The 10,928-nt window shown below is 39.8% G+C and overlaps 1 protein-coding gene across 1 annotated transcript in view; it reads right to left on the bottom strand.

Annotated features, from left to right (window-relative positions):
* Positions 1-10,595, bottom strand: part of LOC103464416 (mitogen-activated protein kinase kinase kinase 12) — a 21,930-nt gene extending 11,335 nt beyond the window's left edge. Inside the window, exons 1-7 of the mRNA XM_008408497.2 lie at positions 10,285-10,595; positions 7,169-7,690; positions 3,566-3,749; positions 3,125-3,316; positions 2,738-2,896; positions 429-587; positions 218-326 (exon numbers count right to left, since the gene is read on the bottom strand). Coding sequence (XP_008406719.1) covers positions 218-326; positions 429-587; positions 2,738-2,896; positions 3,125-3,316; positions 3,566-3,749; positions 7,169-7,667 — 1,302 coding nt within the window. The 5' untranslated portion in view covers positions 7,668-7,690; positions 10,285-10,595. The remainder of the gene's footprint in view (positions 1-217; positions 327-428; positions 588-2,737; positions 2,897-3,124; positions 3,317-3,565; positions 3,750-7,168; positions 7,691-10,284) is intronic.
* Positions 10,596-10,928: the final 333 nt, after the last annotated feature.

The following is a 10,928-nucleotide window of genomic DNA, read 5'->3' as shown; positions in this document are numbered from 1 at the left end:
TTTTTTTAGGAGAAATTATCTCTAAAACTCCTTTCTGCATTTATTTAGATTGTCACTGTTTGTCATCGCATGTTTTTGCAAAGCACTTTAATGATCTTGAACATTTAAGAGTGACAAGAAAGCAAAAACTGAAAAAAATGAAATGAAATTACTTTTGAATGTCTCTCCTACAACAAACATATGACTCTTYTGTTTTCTCGTGCTACAATTATCTTACCTGAGACTGAAAATAAGTTTCTTGTGGAGTAGACAGTATGTCTGCAGAGGCAATATCAAGATGTAGGAGGATTTGTCGAAATGAAGGCCTGTTTCTTGGCTTGCAGTTCCTGTAAAAAAAGGGTAAATTCAAATTTTACTACCCGCCTGCTTAAATGACTTCTTTGATGTGTTTTTTTTAATTTATTTTTTTATCTCTTCATCTTCCTCACCAGCATTGCTTCAGGAGTAGCTTGAAGCTGTCTGGACAGCTATCGGGCACAGGCAGCTGCAGGCTGTTGTTTCCCACTCCCCAGATGATAGCGGAGGAGTCCACGTCCTTGTAGGGCACCTCCCCCGTCAGCATCTCCCACAGCACAACGCCAAATGACCTTCAAAAAAATGGGACACAGCTTCTTTCAGACGCACGGAAGTTACTGATGTAGGCTGAACAGACGAAAGTAAACCAAAAAGGAGACTGTGTCAGATTTTTAGCAAAGTCAAATTGTATGCTTTCTATTAATTTTAGAACAATAATATATAACAGAATAATACAAACAACATGTTCAACTTTTTTTAAGATTATAAAGATAGTAGACTCAAGTAGGCAAAAACAAAAATAGAGCTATGTCTTCACTTAGACTTATGTTTTAATGTAAGAACACAACAACAGGCCTACAGGGATGGTAACTACAGAAATTGCTCTAAGTGACTCCTCCTGGTTTTCATGTGCCGTATCCAAGGTGCCAGTTGCATCACATGTAATAATGCATGTGTATTTTTAGCATCCCTTCAGCCCCACACTTATTATTCTTCTTGGTGTCACGCATGAAGAGAAGACCGTTAAGAACAGATGAGTGTAGTTTTTTTTTTTTGTTCTCAAGATTTGGATCGAAACTCAACATTTGTTCTGACAGTTTTAATGACAGTGTATAAATGCACTCATTGTTATCAAAACACGAAAAAATGTTATTTAAAAAGCAGCGTGATTTGTTTGCCGTTTCACATCAAACAGAGGAAATGTGAAATAATACTAAAGTTTATTATCATTATTATTTTACTGTTACACTGAGTTCTGAAATTCTACAATCAGATTCCCTATAGAACCATGTTTTCATGCAAATACTGACTGATTTTTTTTGTTATAAAAACAAAGTAAAATACAAAAGGAATCACAAGACTGAGATATAATACCAACTGTTTTATAGCCTTTGGCAACATCTTGAGGAAGCACCAGCTGTGGTTACTGCAAGAGCCATTTTATCTGAAACAGGCCACGGCCATGATTTATGATTTGGAATAGATTTATCACTGTTCTAATTTAACTCTTAAAGAAAAAATACTGCGAATAAAATAGCAAGTAATTATGAATCAGTGTGAATCCCATGCACAATACATTTCTAAAGGTTAGGGCATCAACATTACTTCTATGGAGCAGGGAGACAGCAAAAGGAAGCAGCTTTTCAGCTGTAAAACACTGAGATTTCCAGGAGCACGCTTGGAGACAAAGGAGTTGGAGGATGGCTGACAAATGTTGTATTATACAATTATATAATTTAAAAACACAGATGTTAATATTTTCCACATAAACAAATGCTTAATTCCAGAACATCCACGCCAAGATTTGGTTGTCCAAATATATCATATTTGGACAACCAATATGATATATTGGTTTTTGAGGAAAATATCAAGATCCTTACATCACGCATTATAATGTGTCGTTTGATGCATGCTAATTTTTTTTTTTTTTCTCCAATCTATTACATCTGTGTTATTTTCTTAGTGGCAATAAAATGCTTGAAGTTGTTCATCAGTATATTTGGGGTTTACTATTTCATTTTTAAGTAACTAGTTCAATTTGCATATATATTTATTTTTTTCTTTTAATTAMATTTATTACATTTCCCCCACTGCTCCTCTGTATTAATGCAACAAAAACAAAATGTGTTCAACATCTGACAAAGCTTAACCTTTCTTACTCTTTTTGTGCTATGGATGCATTTCAAGTGATTTAAATAGGTTTAAGCAAAAATGTACACGACACACAAAGGCTTTGCTTTCTTTTTGCATCAAAAGCTTTTTAATCCTATTTTCACTTCCCAGCTAATGCACTGCTGGCCGAGGGCCAACCCATCCAAAGGCTTGGAAGGTTATTCCAGCCTCTCCTGAGCACTGCAGCATCTGGCAGATCAATTATTAAATTAGCTGGCGTTCCTTTCAGGATGGAGAGGAAGACTGATGGAGGGATTGTAGTAAAGGAGAAAAAGGGAGGTAGAAAATGTAGCAAGCTGGGGGGGATTAAAGCTTAGCATAGGGCAACCCATCAGATACGGCAGAGACCCTATAGAGTTTCATGTAATGAGATATTATACATCATATTGAATAGATTTTCTAGAAATAGGATCCTTTGCGCTGCACTGTGGTAGACTAGAGCTAATGAGATTCTATGCTGATTTKGTGGCTGAAAAGACAAATCATCTGGGAAATTTTTTAAGGGCTCACAAAGGGGAAAAGCACAGTTCAAGAGGGTCATGACACYTACCAAATATCCACCTTCTCTGAAACGGGTTCATTGCGGATGACCTCGGGAGCCATCCAGGCCACAGTCCCAGCAAAAGACATCTTGGTGCTCTTGTCATTAAGCTCCTTGGACGTTCCAAAATCTGAGATCTTCACTGCATCATCATAGGTGATGAGCATGCTGGWACACAAAACTTATGTTTAATTAAAACCAACTGCATCACACATTCAAACGCTGAATTAACATGATCATTTCTGAATTTGACATTTTTCTCAAATAGTTTTCTGCCTTTACTGCATGTTGACAACTAAATATTGAGCTTTCATGCATGTTYATGGTACTTTTTCACATTCAGATTACAGTGTTCCAGTCAAACAACTTTTTTTTTTTTTTTTAAAGCAAACTTACTTAGGTGACTTGAGGTCTCTGTGGATGATCTTGTGGAGATGAAGGTAGTTCATTCCCCCGGCGATGCCCATGGCCCAGTCCATGAGCAGGGACGGGGTGATCTTCCTGCCCGCTCTCAGGACTTCGTACAGCTGTCCTTGAGCACAGTACTCCATAATGATGCAGTAACAAGGAGCCTGAGTACAAATACCTCTGAAAAAGTAGAACGAAAGTGGTTGTTAAAGACAATGTCTGTGCTAAAACTGAATTAGTTATGCTCCCATCATGTGGACACCTAAAGCAAGTAAACAATACAAGAAAAAAACACTTATGTAAGTGATATGCTACAGTAAATATATATTCTAAATAAATATACTGTATGGTATATAAATCATCTAATAAGTTCAGTCAGAAGTCTGCCTTTTCTGGTTCTAAAAAAACCACAAAATCACGTCGACCTACTTGAAAGTGATTATGTTGGGATGCTTGAGCTTCCTCAGGTGCTTGATATCAGTCTCTTTGATGTTTCGTACTTTTTTCACAGCCACTTCCTGTCCGTGGAGTTTCCCCAGAAAAACAGCACCCTGGGCTCCGCTGCCCACCCACTGTAGGTCCGAAATCTCCTCAAACGGGACTTCCCACTCCTCTGAAGCAACAGAAAGATAAAGCAAAAGCTCTCKGTGAGTTTACCTGGTGAGGTAGCAGCATGTAAGCTAAAATTACGACATGATCAATGTACTGACCTCCACTGACTACATATCAGTGTTACTTGAATGATGAAACACTGAAGCAACAACRTGTCTGTGAATCCTCGTTCTATTCTTAGTGAGTTTAATAAGGCCAAGAAGAAGATCTTACACTGTTGGTAAGAGTTTAGTAATCCTCAATCTTTCTGGAAAGCATCATTGCTTTGACATTTAAAAATCTAAGCGCCTATGTCAGTGCCATATCAGTGGCAAGAAAAAGCAAATGCAAATCAAATGCAGCAGCCTTTTGTTCACTAAATACATTTACAACATGACAAGAAATTTGCTCCAGATATTGTCAGCGACATAAGTAACCCACATGTGCAAAGAAATAAATGAGCAAGTCCATAAATTATGTGCCATAAATAGAGCAAGTGCTGAATACACGTTGCTTAATCTAAATGACAGCCTGCAAAAAGGTTTCTCATTGTTAAAGTAATCACGCAAGGAAAGTCAGTTTTATTTGTTTTGTAACATTCACACATGAGGGAGTTCAAAGTGTTTCAGATATAAACAAAGAAACACTGACAGGACAAAGAAAATACGGCAATTGCATAAGCATGAAATACACAAGCGTGAGATTCAAAAAGGTCTGGTGAGAATCAGCAAATATAAACTCTCTGGAAATGGCATTGCACATCACATCAAATAAATCAACAGCGTCTTGGAGATGGCAACATCATGGGGTTGAAGTGATTTTTAGTACGGCTCTGGCAGGCTTCATACAAATGAATAAAGGAAAAATGGATAAATTAGTGAGAGTTGATGCAAATCTGATGTAAAATGGAGTGGGTTTACAGAAAGACATTGAACCTCACACACACACAGCCAAGGCAACTCTCAGATTGTGTCAGTGTGAAAAATAACTRCCAGAAAGACTGTATTCTATATAAAAACCTATTTTTATATGGAATAAAAATGTATTCTATATAAAGATCTGAAAATCAGAGTGCATAGAAGAACCTTYAAGATTTGAAGACAGTTTGAAGGTTGGTACTAAAATCACACCTGTAATGGTTCAGCACTTATTCCCCTGTCATTCCACTTTATTATTAAACTTAATTTGTGACCTWACTTGATTTTAATTTATTTGTTTGCGTGACTTGGTGGGATTTTCATTTCAATCCTCTCATTACAATAGTATGTAATGTCTGATCATTATTAGCATCATAGCTATTAGCACAATCGTGCGATTCTTTATCGGACAGTAAAAGAGGTCAGTTATTAAATACAGAGGCTGAAAATTGAGGCAAATTTTGATTGAAAAAAWATAACTTGATGGAGTGAAACTTGTAAAAACTACTTGAAGCCTAAACAACACATGACCTCAGCTGATATCTTCATGCACCWCCTAACCTGCGATTCGGATGTGCGAGCAGGCCGACAGACAGACAGACAGGGAAGCTCTAATCTCCTGTGGGTAATTCTCCCTCAGCCTCCTAAATCCTGCTTAGTGCCATTGTGGGGCTGACGCGAAACAGGGGTCYGACAACTCAGAAGGGGTTTGGAGGAAGGAGAGGATTTGAGAGGCTAATGGCTGGTTGTAGGGTGAATAGAGAGGTGGAGAAGTCTTACTGGTGTTGGTAAGTAAGGAGACAGTTAGCAGGAAAGGGGGAATTCCCCACGGTACTGCAGGGGTCTGGGCTAATATACGGAAGACATACAACCCCTTCGCTCTGCTGCTGTTCTTAACCCGGGGAGAACAGCAGCAGAGTGAGCTGTACTGACACACATTTATCATATTAATGAGGATGATATGAATGATTAATGCCCAGCAGTGATCGATAGAGTGCTCCGCCTCTAATGAGGGTCTCAGATTTTGTTGTAGTAAAGACATCAGTCCAGATCTGACACGTTTCCAAATCAGCTCGGCTTTGATTTGGTACTCCTCCATCYCTATGATCAGTAAAACGAATATAGGATTGGGCTTAAAAGTTTTATCACAATATTTTGTGGTACTGTTGKGTTGATGATAAAWGTGGCGATAGCATCTAGTTATTACTCCTTTTTATGGTAACTGTATGGCTGTGACTAAATAGCACAACAATCATAGCCCCACAAACACAAATACTGCACTTGAAAAACATTCMCATTTGTAATATACCRCTTTACGACTCCAGTCTCATAAAAAGTGTGATTCAACTGCTGCTCACAGTCATTRCATTTCATTATATATCTTAAATTTATTGATATTTATTGGTACTCTCATTGAGCAGACAGTGGAGAAAATAGCAAACAATACGGACAGTTTTGGGATCGTTAATTGAAATTCAATRAAACAATAATGAATCAAAATTCATATCATGACAATAAATGTATCATAAATGATAAGTAATAAACGATATGATAAATGCCCACCCCTAGGAGGATTCACATTTTTTCCTAATTTTCATGGCAAAATGCAATTAATTACATACAAAGGTTGAAAACAAGGACTTGTTACAAGTTGGGAAGCAGTTCAGTTGTATAAGCTACTCTCTATTGTAGAGATGAGGGGAGCATCGAAGTGCAGATGGGCTGGGAGCAATAACACAGGGATGAAAAGGGGAGACAATGAGAGACAGAAGGAGGGGAGATGAGGGGAGACACTGGAGTCAATGGGTGATAAAACATTAGAAGGCAATACAGTCAGGGAGAAGTGTGAAGGKGCCAGCTCCATCTCTGATGTGAGGTGCAATATTTTTCTATCACATTCTGCATGTTATCTAACTTAAAATGCTAATATCAGTGTTTCTGCTCGCAAACGAGCTGCTCTGTGTGCGTGCATCTGTCCTCGTGCGTGCGTGTCAGGTTTGCGTTAATAGAGATGAGAGGTGCGGGGTCAGAGCGTGGCCATGCATAATTCATGAGGCAGATTTGGCAGAGGAGTCTCTGGGGAGTCCTGTGCTTTTGTAGTGGCTGCAGACATAAACAACACAGCGTCACGGGGAGCGGGTTTCACTGAGGGGGTGGGTGGTGCTAGAGGGAGGTGGGCACGAGCAGGCAAATGGATGGGATGGGATGGGATGGTGGGGGGTTTGGGGGGGGGGTATCAGGGGAGAATGAGCACGCTGCAGCTTTGATAGAGTCTCCTGATGTAGATGCATCTCACTCCTGTCAGGGAGAGTGTTTATTTACAACATGGCCTTTGTGGGAGTCATTTTTCTACCCACTGCTTAATGTAATTAAACTGAGAGATAAGATCATTTAATTAGCATATCAAGGCTTAACTGGAAAATTTAATTGGGGAAAGTGGCTGCTTTCATAGTCAGAATTAAAGCCACCATTGACCCTGAAGTTTATAGAAGCAAGTTCACTTTACACACAGAAACAGACTTACCGTCCAGAACGTGTTTGTGCTCTGTAGAGTAAGCTTTGCCAATCATAGTCCAGACAGGCCGCAGGCACCCAAACAGCCCCTCCAGAAACCCTCCTCCCCCTCCCGTGGACTGGCACTGCAACCTGGCGTCGTCCGCCTGGCTCCTGACCACAGGGCGGTCCGGATCCTGTCCCTCTCCCTCTGTCCTTCCACTGCTCCCCTCATGCTCGTGGAGTTTCAGCACACTGTTGGCAAAGTGCTCCTGTTGTTCTTCGCCAGGTGTCTGATTGTGCCCGGGGGTCTTCCCCTCTCCTCCTCCGCCTCCTCCCCCAGGCTCCACAGCAGCCCCGGTGTCTATGGAGAGGACGTTCCGGAGGACGCACTGGGTCGGGGTCAGGTCCATTTCTGGAGTGCAGGGAGTCTCGGCATCGAGCCGGCGAAAGGATGGCGGGTCAGAGATGGGTGTGTTGAAGCCAGACAGGGATGGGGAGGAGGCACGGGGTTCATGAATGAGCGCCATCAAGAAGACCGGAGCAATGGAAGCTTTAAAGAGACCAAAAAGATAGAAATAAACATTACAAAATTAGATAAAATGAATTACACTTCTAGTGGGCCTGACATGATCACTAAACTATCATAAACTGCAAACAATTMATTTCAAAGCTTCTTTTCCTGCCAAGATCAGGAACTTCATACATCACAAACTGTGTGAAACATACACAGATTAAATATGACAACACAAAACGTCTCACATTTCTCTCACTAAACAGGTGAGAATCTGTCAAACACGGGAAGAAAGAGAGAATTATCTCTCTCCTTCTATTACGTCAATCAAACTGAGTTATAACATTCAGACATGGAGAAACTGCTTAACACATCAGGTATGTTAAATGCTCCAAAATGAATTCAGTTTCTAGTACAGTAAATTTCACACTAAAATTTTGAGAAACAGCCAACCTGTAATTCATTTATTCATGAGGGGAACTTCTAATTAGTTTTCCAATACTTTCTTTTTGCCATTAGGTTGAACAAGGACTTGTGATTTTTATGTGTGTATCTGTGCTTCTAGATGCCTGTTTTTATTATTCTGTACACTGGAAATTTCCCCACTATGTAAGGATTATTCTATTCTATTCTATTCTATTCTATTCTATTCTATTCTATTCTATTCTATTCTGTTCTATTCTATTCTATTCTATTCTATTCTATTCTATTCTATTCTATTCTGCTGAGGATGTAAAGAAATCTAAAAACTTTGTTAGAAAACTCCAGGGACATCTTGAGGCACACTGTGTTACTATCTGCAACCAACCAGTAATTCGGGAGTGATGCCAACAAAATCCTTTTTTGTCTTAGCATTACAAACATAAAWGTTGTTAGTATTGGGACATGGACTGGAAGTCTGTCMTCCAGTCAGATAAGACGAAAATCTGACGGGAAACACTTCAGGTGAGTTTGGAATAACATAAAGAATGAATATTTGGAAAAGTATCTTATGTCCAAGTACAGCGGAGGATATTTGATGTTTATTTCTCTCTTCCAAATGCCCTCTAAGTTAAGAGTGGATGATATCAGGAACTCTTAAACAAAACAGGTCATGTTAAATATACAATTCTGGTGGTTTCAACTAGAAACATTAAAATGGATCATTGTTGGGCATTCAGCTGGATAATGATAGCTCTCAAAAAAATAAAAAATAAAATAAAATAACTTTCTCAGTTTGAAGAGCTAAATCCTATAGAACATTTGTGGAGTAAATTGAAAAGTATAAGAGATAAGAGAGCAGCAAAACTCTGAGTTATCAAAACATTAACAGTTGGAGTACTGGTGCTTTTATTTAAAAATAATGAATCAGAGCAGAGGCTAAATCAAAGGCTAAACAGCTTTTGAGGTTATTTTAGTATTAAAAAATGTGAAATGTTAATTTTTACCAGGAGTGGCAACAAATTTATCAGCATGTGTTGGTCATAGTTTACCCAATGAAAGATGTGACAACAGGTTCAGGTAATAAAGAACAAAATGGCATCTCTCTGCCCCATAATCTGACGGCGCCTCTGCGACCAAGAGCACAACAAATAAACAAAAATATCTCTTTTTTTAACTGAACTGACAACTGTTTGCCCTCCAACATCATAGTAAACACAACAGTTGGTTGTTTACATAAAGCAGAATCACTTGTGTATTCAAATGATAAGAATAGTTCATTGAATTCAGCCCGCTTCTTCAAAGCCCTAGGTATCTCTAAGGACAACGGCGCCTGCACGCTAAACAAGGAAAGGAAATGTATTATTTCTTGTGAGAGGCTTTTGACGTGTTTCCAAGCTGGAAGGGCTTTCACTGATGAAGAGGACAAAGAGGAAAGAKATTTTTACCAGTTTGGCTAATTAATAACACCAACTAAAATCTATGACAGTTTGCTGTGTATTAAAACAAAGAATCGGTATTGTTTTAGGGAACACCAAACCTGGAGAAGATCAGTTTCTATATCAGAGACATTTGAAAGAAAGTGCACACAGTTATTTTTCAACCTAAGATTCAGAATTTTTTTTTTTTTTACAATATAATAGTAGATTAAGTCTATTAGTCATGTGTGATAACATCATAATGTACCTTTGTATCTGATGCATAAGCTGTCAGCAGGCTGTCTGCATCCCATAGCTGCAATTATCATTCTTAATTCCTATATTAGTCATACAGATGGTACAGAGCCAATACAAAACTGACTGCAGGAATCATTAACCCAGAGAAGCTAAAAAAAAAAAGAATCATTCTAATTATAATTTTCTGCGCCAGTAGAAACCCCCAGAAGTCAGACACATCTGTTGTAACACATCATTCACATCAGACCGATCCTGCTTCTTAATAGTCCTGCTTTGCTGGGGTGATGGAGGTATCAGCTGCTGGAGCTGCAGGAGGAAGAGGAGGAGGAGGAGGAGGCTGCGCTCTGTTACAGGCCACTGCATCCAGGATGTTTCCGAAGCGCATCGCCGCCTCTTCTCCCACCTCCGCTGCCTCTCTGAAGATGCGCTGACAGCATCAAATAAAAACACAATCTGACTCTAATATACCAACAATAAAGGAAGACGCCTCTTTCTGTCCTCTCATTTCTTCTGTGTTTGCAAARGAACGGTTCCTACCTCAGTGCGGAAAACAGGACTCCATCGCTGCTGATTGCATGTCTGATCCTCGATAGTTTAGGCTCGTATTTTAAATAATGACCACCTAAAAGGAGGCAAATTCTTCCGTGCTTTGGTTTCCTCCTCCTCTGCATCCAGAGCACCTTCACAGCTGCGGTTAAATCCAGTAAACGGTAAATAGAGTAAAGCTAAACGTTTCCCTGCTCCCTATTTCTCCTCCTTCTTTTTCATCACCTTCTGAGGACGCAAACTGCGCACTCTCAAGAATTTATACCACGGCCTCATATAGTAAACACGACTGATACGGAGAAGAGGAGAGAGAGAGAGAGAGAGAGAGAGAGAGAGAGAGAGAGAGAGAGAGAGAGAGAGAAATGGTAGGGAAGGAGGGATGCAGGGCTCCTCCAATCAGAGGAGAGCTGCGCTGTGACGCGTTGAGCCCGGTGAGACAGGACCAGTGCAGGTATATTCTGGCCACAGAGGGGTTTGTGTGTGAGTGAGACCTCACAGTGAAACAGGGAGGAGGAGGTCAGCCGGTATGTGAGGTGATCAAAATGATGTCATTCCCAAGGCATGCAGCATTTAACTGGACAGCACCATCTAAATCCCTTCAAACCCTATTAACGCCCTGTGTATGGAGGGCGCTT

Source organism: Poecilia reticulata, linkage group LG5 (genome assembly GCF_000633615.1).
Source record: "Poecilia reticulata strain Guanapo linkage group LG5, Guppy_female_1.0+MT, whole genome shotgun sequence".
In the NCBI taxonomy this organism is placed as follows: Eukaryota; Metazoa; Chordata; class Actinopteri; order Cyprinodontiformes; family Poeciliidae; genus Poecilia; species Poecilia reticulata.
This window is presented reverse-complemented; position numbering and strand designations above follow the sequence as displayed.